The sequence below is a fragment of the Dunckerocampus dactyliophorus genome, chromosome 1 (assembly GCF_027744805.1).
Source record: "Dunckerocampus dactyliophorus isolate RoL2022-P2 chromosome 1, RoL_Ddac_1.1, whole genome shotgun sequence".
NCBI lineage: Eukaryota > Metazoa > Chordata > Actinopteri > Syngnathiformes > Syngnathidae > Dunckerocampus > Dunckerocampus dactyliophorus.
Window position 1 is genome coordinate 51,774,411 of NC_072819.1, and position 20,893 is coordinate 51,795,303.

A 20,893-nucleotide genomic window follows, 5' to 3' on the forward strand; every position below is an offset into this window, starting at 1 on the left:
CGTTCCAAGAGCAATGGACGTGCATCTGCCGTCTGTAAGCTCATTTCCATGGACTCCAAAGCGCAGTCAGAACAAGCTGAGGCTGATCTGCCAGTTCATCTCCGGTCTGCAGCTCCCCCACGATGAGCATCCTGGTGTCGACAGGGTGTCCGTCATCCTGCCTGCTCAGAGCACGCTCCAGCAGCTCAGGATGCACGTCTCCTTCCAGGTACACGCATACTTCCACGTCCACTTTGGTTCTTTGCATATTCAGTCTCACCCCAAATACAGAATCTCATGGCATCATAAAACCTTCATCATGTGCACACGTGTACACGTATGTGTACACGCATGAAAAGAGGGAGACACTTCACTGTGCAAATTCACAGTTGTTGCCTGTTTTTTAATTTTTATTATTCACATTCTAAATATCGTATTAATTTAACAAGTATACTACAAAAAAACAGAAATAAAAACAGCAAAAATGAGGAAAAACAGTAATTTTACAAGAATAAAGAGAAAATATGAAGAGAAAAAAGTTGGAATGTAACGAGAAGAAAAGTCGCAATTTTACCAGAATAAATAACACGAGGAATAATAATAATAACATAAATAAATAGTCATTTTTGTCACACGTAGGGGAAATATATATATAAAAAAGTTATTTTTTACAGGTTGTAACATTTTAAGAAACAAACTAAACAGAATGAAATTGTCATTTTTGGAAAATTAGGTTGGGAAAAAAAAGATAATATTATGGGAATAAAGTCCTCATTTATTTACGAAGATTATTTAAGAAGAAAGTTGAAATATTTGGAAAATGTCAAAAACAACAACACAAATGTGGAAAAAAGAGCAAAGAGTGAAGTTGATAACAACGATGGCTTTTCCAGCTTTCTTCAAAGATACTGTGGATAAAATCTTAGCACATCGATGGTGACAAAGTTGCATGCTTTCCTTTTTTACTGTGTGGTCCTCGCTGGGAAGATGTTTGGATCCCCCTAGGTTAGCTCCACCAAGTGTGCCTACAAATGTATTTCTTATGTTATTTATCTTAACATACACCATTATCTTTTCATGTTTAATTATAGCCGCCCTTGCCCTGATGTACGCCTAACCCCGAATAGTAATAAGACAGTAATATTACAATATTGTTCTTGTAAAATGATGACTTCCTCTGTAGATCACTAGGAACTATTTTCTCGCCATAGCCATCAAGCTAAAAGCTGGAGCTGTCAACTGGACTCTTAAAGCACCAGGCGGTGATGATTACCATGGTGCTCTGGCACTGCTGCACAGTTGGCATCTGTTACAGACGCTAACTTGGGAAATGGGATGAAAGACATGGATTTAACAACTTATACGCTGTATTTGCAAATGTCGCCACTGTTTGCAGGCCGCCATTCAATGAGGAACACCAACAGATCTGCCGACTATGCGCTTTGCACATAGCTACAATTCTCCCAAGTGAATAAAAAACGTTGTCAAAAGTTGTGTTTGACTTTCTGCATGCAGGTGCAGGATCGCCATCCAGATCCCCTTGCAATACTGGATCCAGAGAGGTACACTCTGCTGTATGCTAAGATGGAAGACTGGTACGAGGCCTATGACGACTGCCAGATCATCAGGACGCTGAACCTGCCGTGGTGGCATGACAACGCTGGACTGCTAACAGCCCACATGGTGCTAAAGGAGAAGGCGGCGGTAGATTCAGAGTGGAAGCAGAAGCAACATCACCTGCTGGCCTTCCTGATCGGACACAATTTGGAAGAAGAGGTATCGGGCAGACTTGGAGAGCTTGCGTACACCCGCAGGAAACTGGCATCTTCCATCAATCAGGAGATAAAGCGTCGAGATGACACATTGTACACCACAGAGCCTTGGATTGTAAACACCCCCGTCCCGGATGACTTAAAGACCCTGCTAAACAGGAAGCTCCTGGTCACACTACATTACATGAACCAGATCAGCTTCAGTATCCAAGTGGATGTTAGCGCAACACCTGATATCCTTCTCAAGATTCAAGATTCAAGAGAGTTTTATTGTCATGTGCATGGTAAAACAGCAGTTATACCATGCAATGAAAATCTTATTCTGTTCATTCTCCCAAGAAAAGAAAGAAAACACAAGAAATAAGAACATAAGAAACATAAACACATAAACATATATACTGTACCAATAAATTAAGCAACAAAAACAGAAGACACATTAATACAAATGAATAATACAAATAAATAAATAAATAAATAAAGTGCTATGAGTGTGTGCTTGTGTTGCGTGTGGCGTGTGTGAGTGCTTCGTTGAGAAGCCTGATGGCCTGTGGGTAAAAGCTGTTTGCCAGCCTTGTGGTCCTGGACTTCAAACTCCTGTAGCATCTGCCTGACGGTAGGAGTGTGAATAATGAGTGTTGTGGATGTGTGCTGTCCTTGATGAGGTTGTGTGTTCTGCGTAGGACTCTAGATTTCTAAATGTCTTGCAGTGAGGGGAGGGCTGCCCCAACAATGTTCTGTGAGGTCTTGATCACCCGCTGGAGTGCCTTCCTATCACGTGTTGTACAGTTACCGTACCAAACAGTGATGGAGGCGGTAAGGACACTTTCCATAGTGCATCTGTAGAAGCAACTCAGGATTGTGGTGGACATGCCAAATTTACTCAGTCTTCTCAGGAAGTACAGTCTCCTTTGGGACTTCTTCATAATTTGTTGGGTGTTGTGAGACCAGGTGAGGTCCTCGCTGATGTGTGTGCCAATGAACTTGAAGGTTTTCACCCTCTCCACCTCAGTCTCATCAATAAACAGGGGTCTATGCGGCTCCTTTTCCCTTGTTCTTGGGTCGATGATGATCTCTTTAGTCTTATCTGTATTGAGAAGGAGATTGTTAGCACGACACCAAGCTATGAGGTCCGCCACCTCTCTTCTGTATGATGTTTCAACACCACCAGTGATCAGTCCGATGACTGTAGTGTCATCCGCAAATTTAATGATGCTGGTGTTGTTCTGGGAGGCCACGCAATCGTAGGTGAAGAGCGTGCTGCCTGTTAGAAAGTTAAACACCCAGTTACAGAGGGAGGGAGACAGGCCAAGTGTGAGGAGCTTATTTGTGAGTTTGTGGGGGCAGACTGTATTAAAAGCAGAGCTATAGTCTATAAATAGCATTCTGACATATGTGTCCTGGCCCTGTAGGTGAGAAAGGGCTGTGTGGATGGCAGTGTTGACTGCATCATCCGTGGACCGGTTCTGGCGATATGCAAACTGTAGAGGGTCCACAGTTGCCGCCGGGATGCTCTTTTTGATGTGGGTCATGACTATTCTTTCAAAGCACTTCATTACAATAGGAGTGAGTGCTATAGGGCGATAGTCATTCAAGCAGGTCACGTTGCTCTTCTTGGGTACGGGCACTATGGTGGTGGAATTAAAGCAGGTCGGTACAGATGCTTGTGCAAGCGACAGGTTAAATATGTCAGCAAGCACATCAGCTAGCTCTGATGAGCAAACCCGAAGTGCACGTCCTGAGATGTTGTCTGGGCCTGCTGCTTTTCGTGGGTTTGTTTTGTTCAGAACCCTGCGCACATCAGCTGATGTCACCATGAGAGGTGAGTCCTGTGTGCTCCCCAAGTCCAGCTACCCTCTCTGCTCATCAGGAGTTTGGGTGTCAAAGCGGGCGTACAACTCATTCAGCTCATCTGGAAGTGTGGTTTGGCTGGACGTGGCTACGCTACTCCGCTGTCGATAGTCTGTGATGTGCTGGAGCCCCGCCCACATGCGCCGAGGGTCTGAGGTGGAATAGTAGCCCTCCAGCTTCTGTCTGTACTGTCTTTTGGCCTCTCGTATGGACCTCCTCAGGTCATATCTGGCCTTTTTGTAGCCCATGACAAATGCAGTCGAACGAGCACGTAGCTTAGCCCTTACATCACAGTTCATCCACGGTTTTTGATTGGGGTATTTTCTGTAATACTTGGTGGTGGTAACAGTCTCTATGCATGTGCTAATGTAGCCAGTAACAGCAGAAGTGTATTCATCCAAATCAACAGTACAATCTTCCCTCCCCACTCACTGAAATTCTTTCAGTGAGTGATGGCAGAACAGAAGCAGGACATTTCTGACACTTTGGTGCTGAAGGTATCTAGAAGAGAGGAGTTTCTATCAGGGGACTACCCCCTAAAGAATTTCCAGTGGGTGCAACAGTGCTTGAAAGACAATCAAGACCTCCACCTGTCTGTGGTCCCTGTCTCACAGCTCCTAAAGGAGATCGTCTAGTTGGAGGACTTGCCGCTTGTGGATGCTTTCAGGGGCACTTTCAGCTCCCATGAAGATCTCTGCCTGGAAGGGAAACATTTGTAAGACATCTTCATGATATCCCTGTGGGATTGCAACAGAAAGTTCCGTGTCAAACTTATCGGCATTGACGTTCCAACGCTGCCGAGCCAATCCCTGCAATGGGTTTTTGTGGATGCATCAATACTTTATGGCAACAAGGTTCTCTCATCAGTGTCTTCAACTCCAAAACTCTTCGCAGATGAAGTCCTGTGGAACGAGTGGCTGGACTTTGATGTATCGCGTGGCGCCAAGCTGGGCTTCACCATTTACACCAGCAGCAGTGACAACATCTGACGTGGCCTAAAGGAAGGTGAAGGTGCTCTACTTCGTCAATCTTCTCCTGATAGATCACAGGTCAGAAACTAACCGTTTTCTTTCTATCTTACTAGCAAAACTCCAAAAGTTGGGAATAAATGTGAATGAAATATGTGTGCTTTGCTTTGGTGCAACCTCTGGATCAATGCTGGAGGTGAACTCTTGATTTGGAGCCACAATGCTAGTCTGTACTGTAACCTTGCATGCAATCTTAGCTTCCTGTTGTTTTCACACAGGTCGCTCCTCACACAGGGATCCATCACTCTGCACATGTGCTCCCACCATGACCAGGAGGATGAGGCCATCACCTACCAAGCAGACAAGCTGTCCTGTGCTATCAACCCAGATAGCGCCAACTCCATGGCCATTAGCTTCCTTCTTGACTGCTACAGCTTCCCCGTGGTTCTCCCAAAGTGTTTTAGCCACACTCCCAACACGAGCAGATCTCATTCTGCCAATGACAAACAAGCCAATGAGCCTGAAACCTTCAGACCCTTTTCTCAAGGCGTTCAAAACAAGGCTGGCCTCAGAAGATTGAGGGAGAAGAGCGTTTGCTACGGCCCTAACCTACCCAAGTTCCTCTGCACCGTGGATTGGATGAACAGCAGAGTGGTGGAAGATGTCCACTGGTTGGTGGCAAACTGGGACCCGGTAGAACTGGATGTGGCCGTGGCCCTGGAGCTGTTGAGCATGGACTTTGCTGACGAGGTGGTCAGGAGATTGGCGGTCCAGAGACTGGAGAGCCTCTCTAATAACGGCGTTCTCAAGTATTTGCTGCAGTTGGTGCAAGTATGTATAAATATATATTATATAGTGACATATACATATCATACCATAAATCACGGTGTATAAACCGCACCCGTCTATAAACCGCACCCCCATTTTCAGGCTTAAAAAAGTTTAGTTCATAAATGCTTGCCAACTCTTTCATCTCAAATCAACATGCATAAAGGTACTAAGCAATTTCAAAAAGAAGAAGAAAGTCCATCAATTCATCTGCAAGGGAATTACATAATGTTGCATTGCTTCAGTGTGAATGTGAATAAACTCCAACGTTTATTCAAGCATACACAAGCATGTTCACCAACTGTACAGCAGAGGGCGCTAAAGTCAAAGCAACTGTCTGACCCACAGACGGCTTTCCAAATGCGCTTCTGGTCAATGTCTCCTGGTATTTATAGCCAAAGTCTGGCCTAGCGGACCCAAGCGTCCACGAACTTGCGTCTAGTGGCGCCAAACTTTGACTGGGTGTTGTTGGAGCCGTGATGAACTTTGCCGTGGCGGAAAATTGGCCGCTCGTAATATTTTGTGCAGCTCAAAACTTTCGGAGCGGTAGGAGGGACCATCAGCGGTGGCCGAGCGGATACGGCGTTGCCTTAACAGGGTCCAACTTCTGTTAAACAGTGGTGAACGAGCGGTGATTAATTTTTTTTACCGCTCCACGAACGCTACAGCAAAGTTCAGGCGGTGTGACCGGGCTTGTAGTACGAGTGATCTTCCGCTGAAGCGTTGTAGAAGCGTTGTCTGATATTATTTTTCAGTCCGAGTCTGGTCACAGACCTGTCATCGTGTATAAACCGCACCCCGATTTTTTGCTTCTTAGAGGTGGAAAAAAGCGCGGTTTATACACCGTGATTTACGTTATATATATTATATATAATATGTATAAACCACATAGGTACCCTGCACAGGGAGGCATACATCCCTACACTGGATGTTTGGTCATTGCTGTAATTCCAGCTGGATATCTAACTTGCACTTTCTATACGGCTGCAAGTACTATGATTGGCTGATCTAAGTGGTTTGTTCAATGGAAGCAGGATTTCCTAAACGTGAAAATTCATTATGCACTGGATAACAGGCCCACGTTTTCACTTGACTAATCATTTGGCGTGCATGAGAAAGTTGAAAGGAAAATGTACTTCTCTTTGACCACGTGGTCTTTATGAACGAGTTTTTTGCACACAACCAATGTTGTAATAGCGCGACGGAGCAAACTGCTGAGTCAGCATTAATATTTTGTTGCTTTCAGTTTGGAGTTCAGTCTGTGATCGTGTGTTGCAACACCAGCGCACGCCACACTCGTGCGTAGTGAGACGTGCTCCTCCAAAAACATCCAACCTCGTGGAGCCCAATGGCTGGTAGAACATGATTTCCCTTCGCAAACTCCTTCTCCTCTGTTTTTGGATCTACATTTGCAATAAAAACTAGATGAAGCAATGTCAGCAGATATTGCGTGTGAATGCTGAAACGCTGAAGCAAACCTGAAATGCTTTGAAAAGGTATGAAAAATGAAATTTACAATATAGGAGCTTTTTGGAAGCTGAAGCACGACTGAAGCTAAGCTCAACACTGGAATTGAACCAGCGACCTCTGGGTTGGGGGCTGAGCCAGCAGAGCCGAGCAGTTTTTTGAGTGCTAACTCCTCCTAACACAACATCGGGAGGTTGCCTACAGCCACAGCTCTTAAAGCCAATGTTTTTCCACCCTTCATGAGTTCAGGACCCGGCAGTTATTTGCTCATGTAGACTACAGACCTGAACAGAGTGGTTCATTCACAGTTGATGTGTTTCTTGGCATAGAGCATCAAAGTGGAAGCGTACCACGATAGCGTCCTCGCTCGCTTCCTCATCCAAAGAGCCTTAAGGGTGAGTGATGCTGCTTCCCCATCATATTACCCTGATCTTTACGTGAGTCCATTCTTTCTTTACATGCTGACAAGTAAGAATTAGTGCACATGTATGGCAACAGCATATTGTTTTTTGAAATAACAATTTGAAAAAACCTTCAAAGTGTATTTGCTAAACAATTTTGCGGTAGGAAATCATCTAACATGAATTTCTTTGGAGGCTCAAGCATCTTATGAGCACGATGGTCTCCTGTTTGACCACAGAGCAAGCGCATCGGCCACTTCTTCTTCTTGTACATACGCGGGGAAGTGACGGCGTGTCCGTATTTCCGGCAGCGCATGGCCGTGGTTCTGGAGGTCTACTTGCTAGGCTGCAGTCAGGCCATGCTGGACGGCTTTGCCCGGCAGGTGCAGGCCGTGGACGCCCTGCAGGAGGTTGCCGTCAAGATGAAAAGACTCTACCCTGAAAAAACAGGCCTTCCTCCTACAGGTAAAGACATTCTGGAAAGATATTTGCAGGCTCTGAATTCCCCTGATGTGGTGCATTTGGGAATAAAGTACTCCTCTAAAGTGTGGCTTAACTTCACCACCATCGCGTGTGTCATCGCATACGACCCCAGTTCAGCAAACACTTGCTAAAATGAAACTGTAGTAAGGTATTTATTCGGTTAACTTGTTTAAATTGTTCTTTACAAACATTGGCTGTATAATTCATCCAGGTTTTATGATGCAAGGCTCCAGAAGTGATATTAATGCAGTGGAAGCTCGGGTGGCATACGCCCCAGTTAGCGTATTTTTCAACTCACATCGAAAATGGTTACCGGTTGATGTACATTTCCCACTTAGTTTGCAATATGTGGTGTTGTTAATGACTTACTGACGTCCATAGCAATGGTCTTGGTTTGCCATTTGTTGATCTGGCACCATCCTTTATGTCATCTAACCATCCTCTCTTGGGTCTGACATGTTTGTTGCTGCTGATGTGACTCGTCTGTGGTCTGGCATTCTGCAGATGTGGCCCAAAATGGCAGCTCTGTCTTCAAGACAGTTTGTACTATCTTTGTCTTGATGCCGTCCACCGTACTCATCCTCTGCCGTACTTCACTGGTCCACATTCTGTGGGACCAACGACTGCTCAACAAACGTGTAGCATTTCATTTGGAAAGCGTTGAGTTTTGTGATGTCTATTTTTTTGAGTGTCCAGGTTTGGCAGGCATACGGCAGGATGACAAAAACACATGAAAAACACAAACAAGCTACATTTCTTTGCTACACTTGTGGTCCCGTGTTATGAGGCTGTCAAGATACTGAAATTCTTCTGCTGCCTCCATGACTTTGCCCTCAACCTTAATGAGAGTTGGAGGGGTGCTGCTTCCCTGCATGGACTTGCAGGCCAGCTATGATTGACCTTTTGGTCAGCTCACCTCGGGACCCCCGGGGTTGCTCACTAGTGGTGTTGACCACATCAGTGTCATCTGCATGTGTGAGGTTGTTGATTTTGTAACCGTGCATGACAAATCCCTTATTAGTGATCACTGCTGTATTTTCATCACAAGACATGTCGGCTAGCAACATGTTATTGTTAGCATACAAACCAAAAGTCAGTGATGTCATCAGCAGGTGACTGTGTAGATTTTGGCTAACCAACACAGCTACACCACAAGTCTCTGCTTTTCTTTTGATCATGGCTGCAAAATCCCACAACGGTGTGTTTATATTTTTGGCTTTCTCAAACGAGTGTCTTGGATGTACTGTACATGACTTCTTACTGAGAGTACGTTTGAGTTAAGGCCAAACCTTCTGATGCTAACCAAGCTTCCACTGCACGTCCTATGAGGAGAATTATACGGTGGTCAGGTGGCTGAGTTTGTTTCCCAGCTTGGACATTTCCATATGAAGTTTGGAAACAGGGACAGCAGGTCCAGCATGTTGGTTTTATGAGGCGTATTTGCACTTCCTGGTTTCTCTTCCAAGTACCCACAGCATGCTGACGGATATTTCAGACTAATCCACCCAAAACACGCAATTGGAGAGTCATGTAATCCATCAAGAGGTGAGCAGATGTCAAATGTCATTTTCTTCATTGTGCTCCTACAGCTTCACTCAACAGCTCCTTCAAGACAGCGTTCTTCCTGAGTTTCTGCTGCCTTTGGACCCCCGCATCAAAGTAGGACGGATTCTGGTAAGCCTCATCATCAAATGTTGTGTTCAACATGGAGCTTGTCTGCACCAACCTTTTGGCGAGGACACCAAGACGTACAAGATCTGACAGAAGCGACACCGCTCACCTTTGATTCTATGTCTTCGCTGCAGGACACTTTAGAGTTGTCAGTGTACAGCCATCACAATGTAAATATCTGCCAACTCAAAGTGAGTCCATCTTACAGTGAACATTGTGTGCTTGGTATGAACATGAGAGTGTGGTTATCTAGCACTGCCTTAATCCTCTTGGGCATGGAATATATACTGGTTGTTACTGGAATACTCCTCCACTCCCCCATGATGACATCACTGCAGGATGTTTCCTACCTTCCTTCACAAGGCTCATGAACTGCCATATTAAAAATATCCAATAGCCATAATGATAATATATAATATACATAATGATAATATATAATATACACAATGATAATATATAATATACATAATAATAATATATAATATACACAATGATAATATATAATATACACAATGATAATATATCCCATCCATCCATTTTCTATACCGCTTCTTCCTCATTAGGGTCACGGGGGCATGCTGGAGCCTATCCCAGCTGACTTCGGGCAACAGGCGGGGTACACCCTGGACTGGTCGCCAGCCAATCGCAGGGCACATATAGACAAACAACCATTCATACCTATGGACAATTTAGAGTCGCCAATTAACCTCACTTGCATGTTTTTGGAATGGGGGAGGAAGCCGGAGTACCCGGAGAAAACCCACGCGCACACGGGGAGAACATGCAAACTCCACACAGAAATGCCCAGGGGAGAATCCAACCCAGGTCTTCCCGATCTCCAAGCTGTTACTGTGTTGGCCAACGTGCTAACCACTAGACCACCGTGCGGCCCACAATGATAATATATAATATAGTATATATTAGTATAGTATAGTATAGTATAGTAATAATATCAAAAAAAAATTAGAGGAACACTCTAATTTTTTTTGATATTATTACATATATAATATACATGTTTAATAATATACATGTAATATACATAATGAGCCCCTCTCGCGCGATCTTTCTCAGTTCGTCGCTGATAACATCTCTGAGCACGCCGTTTGTACCTTATTCGATACTTTACAGAGACGTTTGTTATGCGTTATCATGGCTGATAAATCGAGTGCAAGTGGTAGTAGTAGTGGCAGGAAACGTCAAGCAATTTCTATGGAAACGAAGGTGGCCATCATCAGGAAGTTGGACGGTGGTGAGAAAATGGCTAATGCAGCGCGTGCTTATGGAGTGAATCACTCAACCATAGGAACAATTTACAAAGGCAAGGTTTGAATTATGGAACATGTGAAGACTTCTATACCAATGGCATCCACTATCATTACAAAGAGGAGTCTAACGACGACAAAGATTTGTCCTTTCTTCAATATCTCCGCCTCCTCCTCCACCACCAACGACGTATGCTCGACCACTCCTCTTCAAAGGTAAACAACATTTATCATTACGTATTATTATATCATTTTTATTTTTGTTTTTTTTCATTAATTATCCTCGTTTAATATTACTACTGCATCCAAACTCATAGGTACTACATGTAATATTACCTTTTCCCCTACTTAAGAACGATTCGACTTAAGAACGGTCGTCTGGAACCAATTGTGTTCGTTAGTTGGGGACTTAGTGTAGTTGCCTTAGAGCACATCCTCAAGTGATTGCCTCCCAAAGCTAATTGGTCAAAGAGTGTTGTGGTTACACACATTGAGGAAAATGCTGCCCCTAGTGTGTAGGTGGAGAACTGCACATCAAGAGCTGAAGAGCTCTAGATACTGTAGATCAAGATGTGGCCAGAAGGGCAACTTAATTCAACCTTTACTCCCATGAACTGTCAGTTCTTCGTTCACTGGAGGTCAGGTGACCACGGATGGTACCAAGTAGCCTGTTTCTGTTTCATGCTGTTATTGAATGAATGAGGATGCCAAAGGACGTTTATGAACTTGTGTTTACTGCAGAGGGATGGTAATGGTAATGGTAATGGTTTCATTTGGTTTGAACATGGAATACATCACATATTTATTCACAGTGCCACATGTCCAAAGGGAGCTACCCCCCATCCGTTTCACATAGGGTTAGGGTTGTAAATATGTAAATATTTTTGAGCCTAATTTTGCAGCGTAAATAGATGACACTGATTGCACTGCTTCGGAATTGCTGTAAATAAAAATCACCACCACCACTTTTGTCTGAGTCATCATGATTGGTGGGAAATTTCGGAGTGAGCCCTGCCATGTGACCATATTTGACATGTGGTCTTAGGGCCGTGCAGCCAGTGCAATGGTCATATTACACGCTAACCTTGATGAACGTACTGCGTATACTTTCTAAAAGTGTTTTGCCTCATCTAACTGTCAGAATTAGCAATAAAAGACGTGTTACTTTTTCTTTAGACTTTACTGGTGATACTGGTGATGGACTCAATCTGGCAGCAGCAGTCACTGCACCTCAACCTCTTACCGTATGGCTGCATCTCCACAGGACACAACGTAGGTAAGAAGAGTTCTACTGTGTGTTCCTAAATACTACAATACTTGAGCAAGTCCCACTTCCTTCTTTCATTAAATGCTGTTGTGACATGAACATCACATCCTGCAGTGGTCATCTCGGTAACATTTGAAATCATCTCGCCTCAGCGTCTGTTTTCTGTTTCCTTCTCCTCATCTGCTCCCCTACAACCCCCTGAACTCCGCTAAATTAAGGCCACGCAAAAAAACGTAAAAGACGTGGAAATACATTGTTGGGATCCGGGATTCGGATTTATAAAAATGTATAAATACGTCTTTGGTATGGAATGACCTGACAATATTCTCCACTCACCTGAGTGACACCATCTCACACCCCAGCCAGAAGAGACATCATCCAGTCAGTGGATGACAGTGATACCAATGAATTCCATTCAATGGATGACAGTGATACCAATGGATTCCATTCAATGGATGATAGTGATACAAATGGATTCCATTCATTGGATCACAGTGATACCAGTGGATTCCATTCAGTGGATGACAGTGTGGGTGATATCAATGGATGGCAGTGTGGGTGATACCAATGGATGACAGTGTGGGTAAACTCCTCCTGTACCTTCAACACCATCCACAAGCTCACCCTGTCATGTTCTGTGTTCTGCTCTGCTGCCCTCTGCCGTTTATGTGTTGCAGTACATCCCTGAACATGACCCAGACTTAATTACACACACCTGCAGCTCATTACAACCGGCCTATTTAAGCTGCAGCCAAACTCCAGACCAGTGCCAGATTGTACTCCTTGACTCCCTGACCACCTGCTTCCTGCTTCCTGCTTCCTGCTTCCTGCTTCCTGCTTCCTGCTTCCTGCTTCCTGCTTCCTGCTTCCTGCTACCGCTTTGTCCGGCTCCCTGGTCCTTACCCTGCTCTCTGGCTCCCTGCTACCTGTACCTACCTGTTTACTTGTACCTACCTGCTCAGCATCTTGATCTGTTCCTGTAAGGTTTGCCTTCAGTGTTTTTTGTTACGTCTAGTATTTTTTCCTAACAGCCTTTTGCTGTTAGTGTTTTTTGTTGTTGCTACCCTTGCTGGATTTTCCTTAGTTGTACTTTGTATTTTTGTGTGGACTCTTCTGTATATTAAAATTTCCTTTTTGTACTTGATCTACGCTCATTTGTCTGCTTTGGGATCCTACTCCTCGCCGTGTCCCACGGCAACTCGTGACATAACAATCTGGCCATACATGGATCCTGCAGACATGGAACAGTTTCGCAAGGCTCTGGCACACCAAGGACACATGGTGGGTAGCCATGAGAAATCGCTCCAGGGGATTATGGAAGCCCTCTCCGTGCTTTCTACTAACATGGAGGCATTAAACCAGCGACTTGGACACTCTTCTCTGCTTCCACCACCAGAGGGCGGTACCTCCGCTACAGTGAGTGACTCACTTATTGCCACATCTGCAAGCACACCTGCCTCTCATCAACCTCATGAGCCTAACATTCCTCAACCTCCTCGCTTCTCCGGTGATTCTGACTTTTGTAATCAGTTTTTACATCAATGCTCACTTGTATTTGATCAGCAACCCACATCTTACTCTTCAGATCAGTCAAAGGTAGCATTGATAATGAGTTTGCTTTCTGGTAGAGCCGCCACATGGGCCTTGGCCATAAGCACCTCGATGCCCGCAATTCGCACATCGTTACCTTTATTCCTAGAAGAGATAAGAAAGGTTTTTCATCACCCCATCCGGGGTGTAGAGGCCGCCAATCGCTTGTTGGATTTGAAACAAAGAGGACGCTCAGTATCAGATTTTTCCATTGACTTTCATGTGCTTGCTGCAGAGAGTGGGTATCCCGATACCATACTTCGTGGCCTATTCCGGAGGGCGCTCGCATCAAGGATGAGTTAATCGCCAAGGACAATACTACATCCCTTGACGACCTTATAGATCTAGCTATTTGCTTAGATAACCGAGTAAAGGAGAGAGTCAGGGATTATACAGAGGAGGGATATCGCAGCCGAACGCCAATATCACACCCACCTACGGAGAGAAGGATTACCTATTCAGTCAACCCAGACGACGAAGCTACCACTATGGAGGTTCCGATGCAGCTTGGAGGACGACGCCTAGTCCCCGAGGAGAGAGCCCGCCGTCGACGCCTGGACTTGTGCTTGTATTGTGGTAATCCAGGACATCGGCTTCTCCAATGCCGCCTTCGCCCAGCTCGCCGCCGAGGATCGACCCAGGGATCAGCACCGGAACAACCACTGAAACCCAGTATCGATCTTCCTGTCGCCAGCAGCCATTCGTCAGCTGGGGACTGTGAGTACTCCTGTGGAACTATTGACACATGCAAGGAGGAGCCTGTGAAGCGACCTCAGGTTAAGGGGACTATTACTGGGGGGGGGCAGATATATGACTGTAACCGCGCTCATTGATTCAGGTGCAAGTCGACTGTTTTTTGGACACTTTATTTGTAAAAAGACATAACATTAAGATGATTGAGTTACCCTCTCCTAAAGAGGTTTTGTCCCTAGATGGGCATTTCCTGGCGGCGGTTACACATCAGACTGAACCCTTGTCCGGTAACCACTCGGAGGTTATTCGCTTTTTCATCATGCCCTCTCAAGCAGCCCCGTTAGTACTAGGATTACCATGGCTTAATCTCCACAATCCGTCTGTTGATTGGACGAAGATGAATATTATTAATTGGAGTCCTTTTTGTCTGCGATCAGCTATTTCCGAGGTATCAGTTAACACTCCTCCTGTAGAAGAGATCGACCTCGCGGGTGTTCCAGTGGTATATCACTACCTTAGACAGGTGTTTAGCAAGGATCGCGCTCAGACACTCCCTCCTCATCGACCTTATGACTGCTCCATTGAACTATTAGCTAACGCCACCTTACCTAGCACCAAACTCTATAATATTTCAGGGCCAGAGCAGAAAGCTCTGAAGGATTATATCTCCACCTCACTAGCTTCCGGTCTCATTCGACCTTCTTCCTCTCTTCTTGGAGCCGGATTCTTTTTTGTAGCCAAGAAAGATAAATCCTTACGCCCATGTATCGACTACAAGGGTCTGAATAATATCACAGTTCGTAACAGCTATTCATTACCTCTCATGGACTCTGCCTTTTCCGCTCTTCACTCTGTACGTATCTTCTCCAAGCTTGATCTCCGCAACGCCTATCACTTGGTGCGTATTAAGGATGGAGACGAGTGGAAGACTGCGTTTAATACTCCACTGGGGCATTTTGAATATCTCGTCATGCCTTTTGGTCTTACTAACGCCCCAGTGGTGTTCCAGAACCTCATTATTGATGTGCTTAATGACATGATCAACCAGTTTTGTTTTATTTATCTTGACGATATCCTTATTTTATCCAGGACCTTGCAAGAACACACAATCACATCAAACTTGTCCTTCAACGCCTCCTAGAAAATAGGTTGTATGTCAAAGCTGAGAAATGCGAATTCCAGTGCCGTTCCTGGGGTACATCGTGGAGAAGGGGCAGTTACGTGCCAATCCCGCTAAGATCCAAGTGGTGGTCGAGTGGCCCACTCCTAAATCAAGGAAGCACTTACAGAGGTTCCTAGGGTTCGCCAACTTCTACAGGCGATTCATCCGCAATTACAGCAGCAAGGCATTTGTATGGACCCCAGAGGCAGAAACGGCTTATTTACATTACTTACATTTACTTCTGCACCGGTCCTCATTCATCCTGATCCTAATTTGCAATTTTTTGTTGAGGTCAACGCATCAGATACGGGAGTGGGAGCTGTCCTGTCCCAGCGACCTCCAGTCGACCAGAGGCTGCACCCCTACGCCTTCTTCTCACGTCGCCTCACACAGGCATAGAGCAACTACGATGTTGGGAACAGGGAGCTGCTGGCCATCGTTCTCGCGCTGCGGGAGTGGCGTCATTGGCTGGAGGGTGCTGTACTTCCGTTTGTAGTTGTCACGGACCATAAGAACCTGTCTTACATTCGCATCGCCCAGAGACTCAACGCTCGACAAGCCCGCTGGTCACTATTCCTCACTCGCTTCAACTTCTCAATCACTTACAGACCCGGTTCACGCAACATCAAGCCCGATGCTCTGTTCAGAGTCTTCAGCTCCACGGAGGAGGAGAGGACGCCAGAGACTATCATACCTGTGGCTTGGGTGTTGGGTGCACTCCAGTGGGAGGTGGAGAGAAGGGTGTCGGAGGCAACAGACGGGAGGAGACCACCTGAGGGTTGTCCTCCAGGTAGACTAATTCGTTCCAGAGGATTTAAGGTCAGAGGTGCTACAATGGGGCCACACGTCTAAGATGACCTGCCACCCGGGAATTAAACGGACATTACTGGTACTGGCACAAAGATTCTGGTTGCCTTCAATGGCGGCGGATGTCACGGAATTCGTCGCAGCCTGCTCTGTCTGTGCAAGGAATAAATGTCCTAATCGACCCCCGGCCGGCCTGCTTCAACCACTACCATTCCCGCCTGGCCCTGGTCACATATATCCTTGGTCTTCATCACTGGATTACCTGCGTCAAGGGGGAACACAACCATCTTACATATTGTAGACCGGTTTTCCAAGATGGCACATTTCATTGCACTACCTGGACTAGCTACATCCCTGGACACAGCACGTTTGCTGGTTAGACACGTTTTCCGCATTCACGGCATACCCTACAATATTGTGTCGGACAGAGGGTCCCAGTTCACCGCCAGAGTATGGAAGGCCTTCTGTAGGATGCTTGGAGCTTCGGTCAGTCTCTCTTCCAGTCATCATCCCCAGACTAACGGCCAGACAGAGTGGGCCAACCAGGACCTGGAGACTGCCCTACGTTGCGTCTGTCACCGGCACCCATCCTCCTGGGCCCCCCACCTCCCCCAGCTGAATACGCACACAACACACTCCTCAGCTCAGCCACAGGTATGTCCCCCTTTTAAGGTTGCTAACGTATATCAGCCTCCACTGTTCCCTTCGCAGGAGGCGGAAGTTGCGGTGCCATCCGTGCAGGTTCATCTACGCCGAGCCCGGAGGATATGGAGAGAGACAGTCGCTGCACTAAACCGCACGGCAGCACGGAATTGACAGCTGGCTGACCGTCACAGGATCCCAGCTCCCACTTATCAGGTTGGCGACAAGGTCTGGTTGTCTTCCAAGGACTTACCTTTAGCAGGGACGAATAGGAAGTTGGCGCCCAGATTTGTGGGTCCCTACACCGTGGACTCCATCATCAGCTCCTCCTCCATGAGACTCAAACTGCCATCCAATCTCAAGGTACACCCAGTGTTCCAGGTCTCAAGCCTGTATCTACCAGTCACCTGTGCCCGCCGGTCGAGGCTCCGCCCCCGCCGCGCTTGATCAGTGGCCACCCAGCGTACACAGTGAAGGACATCTTGGAGGAGGGGCAGAGGGTTCCAGTATCTGGTCGACTGGGAAGGTTATGGTCCTGAGGAGCGTTCCTCGTTAGCGACTTCCACCGTCTCCATCCTGACAAGCCAGGTAAGCCGCCAGGCGGCACCTTTATAAGGGGGAGGCATACTGTCATGTTCTGTGTTCTGCTCTCCTGCCGTTTGTGTTGCAGTACATCCCTGAACATGACCCTGACATGACTTAATTACACACACTTGCAGCTCATTACAACCGGCCTACTTAAGCTGCAGCCAAACTCCAGACCAGTGCCAGATTGTACTCCTTGACTCCCTGACCACCTGCTTCCTGCTACCGCTTTGTCCGGCTCCCTGCTCCTTACCCTGCTCTCTGGCTCTCTGGTACCTGTACCTACCTGCTCAGTATCTTGATCTGTTCCTGTAAGGTTTGCCTTCAGTGTTTTTTGTTACCGTCTAGTATTTTTTCCCAACAGCCGTTTGACATGTTTTTAATTTTGTACCTTTTACCGTTCCGCTTCTTTCCCTGGCAGTAGATTTGGATTCCCTATTGCTGAACTTAACGATGATGATGGGTGTGGTCTTGTTTCTGCCATCCAGTGGGATGCAGGTATCAATGATGTTGATATCTACATCCGCCTCCTTTGATTGTAGGAAGTTGGCAATCTGTTTCGTTGAAGGAACATCCATTTCATCTGGTTCTCCTCTGTTCTGGACTTCCCTGTCATCTGATCTGGGTGTAATTTGGAGCCCAATGAGGATCACATTGTTCATTCGTACATTCTGATCCATCTCATCAATTATATTTTTCATTTTCTCAGTGATACTTTCCTTTGCCTCTTCCTCAAGAGTGGCACAATGCAGAATTATCATCCAGTAGTACTTTTATATCATCCTGTAGAACCTTGATATCATGGCGTAGTGCTCTGTTTTCCTCCATAGGGTTTTTACCCTCAAGAGCAGCATGCAAGGCAGTATTATCATCTTGTAGTACCTTGATATCACCTCTTAGTGCCTTGGTATCCTTGTGCAGTGCTCTATTTTCCTCCTTAAGGTGTACGACTTCATCATGGCTCTCCAATAATTTGTTCTTGAGGCTGGTGTTCTGTGATTTGCAATCTGTGTTAGCAGGTCTCCTAGATCTAGCCTTATTGGTGCTAGTTTCCTCCTGTAGCGCTTTCATCTCCTCCCTCAATGCACGAAAGGACGTCCAATGTTTGTCTTGTAGAAGTAAATATGATGCTGAACCCAGATTTACATTCTTGAGGTAACCTCTAATGTCAAATCCTTGTCATCCAGCCAGAATGTCCCTGTTTCTGGTTTTGGACCCAGATTTCATTTTGATATCATTTTGCTTTATGTTTGACATTGTTGCTAGGCGACCAATTTGAACTTCAGCAGTTATCTGGTTAGCTTGGCTTGCTAGCAGCTGTCAGCACAACTCGTTTATTTCAAAGAATCTGTACCGCTCGCTTGTCCGAGTTCAAGTTGAGGGTGTAAGCAATTTGTTCTGATCTTGTGTTCCCGAAGTGTAGTCAGGAAAGCACCAAAATAGTTCAAAACTCTAGCATCCACAGCAGACCTCCTGCCATGGACATCCCTTCCAGTCAACAACAACAACAAAAGATGGAATGTTTGTGTGTATTTAACGCATGGAGTAATATGTGGATGTGAGAATGTACATAACGTATGGATGTACATAATGTATGGAGTAATATGTGGATGGAAGAATGTACATAATGTATGGAGTAATATGTGGGTGTGAGAATGTACATAATGTATGAATGTACATAATGTATGGAGTAATATGTGGATGTGAGAATGTACATAATGTATGAATGTACATAATGTATGGATGTACATAATGTATGGAGTAATATGTGGATGTGAGAATGTACATAATGTATGGATGTACATAATGTATGGAGTAATATGTGGGTGTGAGAATGTACATGATGTATGGATGTACATAATGTATGGAGTAATATGTGGGTGTGAGAATGTACATGATGTATGGAGTAAGTTGGGATGTTTTTGCATATTTACAGGACACGTGCGTTCAGGCTTCCCTGGCGCTGCGTTCACACTCGGGTCTGCTGGTGACGCTCTTCTCCCTCATGCTGCTGACGGGCATGCCGGAACTGAGTGCCGCAGAGGACATGCAGTACCTGCGGGAGGCACTGCAGGAGGACAGGAGCGAGGCGGAGGCGAAGGAGCATTTCCTTCTGCAGATTAGCAGGTGTCAACATCTGGACTGGACTGTGCAGGCCAACTGGTGGATCCACCGGATGGCAAATAGATGAGAGATGATATTAGAGGAACATAGTTTCAAATGATTTCTAAACTTTGTGGTAGAAAGTGAATTTGAGTGTTTATGGTGCCCAAAACGGAAATGCTAAAGTTCCGTCTGCCCACGCTAGCTTCATTTGCTAGCTAGCTGGATTACATAAAAGCTACAGAGGCTTGTAGAAGTGTGGCTCATGCAGGAATGAAGAATCCACACGCTGTGGGAAAGCTCGTAGTTCCACTGAGTGCAAGTAGGGCTGGAATGCTACGCCACCGTCACACTTTGAAGGTGACGGTTGGGTTCAGTTTGGGAACAGTAAGGGAACAAAATGGATATCATAAAACTGCTTAGTTAGTGTGTGATTTGCTTTAAAGGACTCAAAACACCAAAAAACGTCTGAAAAAGGCAATAATAATTTGTAATACTGCTGTCATTGATAAATAAACAACTATGAAATAGCAGTGAAATGGAGTGGTGATTTTGACACCATTTTGGTTGTGCGTCACGACCAGAACACGTTCCAGGAACCAGAATATGTTTTTTTGACTGTCAGTGATACTGATAGCTCCATGCACCCTACAAAATAAAAGACCAAGGAGAAGCAGTCAGTGTTTATTTAGCCCTGGCATGAAAGTGCATACTATTATTCTGAGATTCCTAGAATAGATCTAGTCAAAATATATAGATTTCCTTGCTGAAACTGACAGGTGGACTGCAAAATAGGCAAGAAAGACGAGTGACAGCAAGCCATATTTTGCTAACACTTGCGGGCGACAGGTACAAACAAGCACAGCCATGAACGCACGCCAAGAATATATTGCTAACAATAATAACATTAGCTAATAATGTGTTGTGAGGAGTATGATGTGTTTCACTGGCAGAGATAGCCACTGACAGCCATCAGATATGAATCAGGACAAAGTGACGACGATTGCTGTTTTGCAAATATTGTTATTCTAAAGCGCCCGTCACACTAAGCATGAATCAGCACGACTCAAGCAGAACCACCCGGAATGAAAAAGTTTAAAAATTTGCGCCACATTTGGGACAGGATTTGAATGCCTTTTGAACATTTACCAGGAATGGGAGCTGGCGTTTCGGGGCTTCCTGGATTTCAGCACCTCTGGACTGTGACCGCCGCTGGAGTGAACTTGGCTTCTTTTTTCCTTGGCGGTGAAGTGATGTGATGTGAATAAGGCAACGCTTAATAGTGACGTTTCAGTGGCAGTTCGCTGTTTTTTATGCGATCAGAATGTTTGGAATGCTCTTTTTGCCAAGTCAAATCCACCTCCT

General features: G+C 45.5%; 1 protein-coding gene across 1 annotated transcript; it reads left to right on the plus strand.

Annotated features, from left to right (window-relative positions):
• The first annotated feature begins 13 nt into the window (after nucleotides 1–13).
• si:rp71-17i16.5 (phosphatidylinositol 4,5-bisphosphate 3-kinase catalytic subunit gamma isoform) lies at nucleotides 14–19,764 on the plus strand. Its single transcript, XM_054771944.1, is given in 16 exon segments — nucleotides 14–208; nucleotides 1,495–2,112; nucleotides 4,064–4,560; nucleotides 4,562–4,648; nucleotides 4,846–5,398; nucleotides 7,192–7,257; nucleotides 7,503–7,834; nucleotides 9,336–9,420; nucleotides 10,692–10,895; nucleotides 11,856–11,955; nucleotides 13,184–13,362; nucleotides 15,932–16,210; nucleotides 16,715–16,852; nucleotides 16,910–16,939; nucleotides 17,057–17,203; nucleotides 19,362–19,764. Coding segments are annotated over 16 exon segments (3,765 nt in total). The 3' UTR covers nucleotides 19,617–19,764.
• Nucleotides 19,765–20,893: the final 1,129 nt, after the last annotated feature.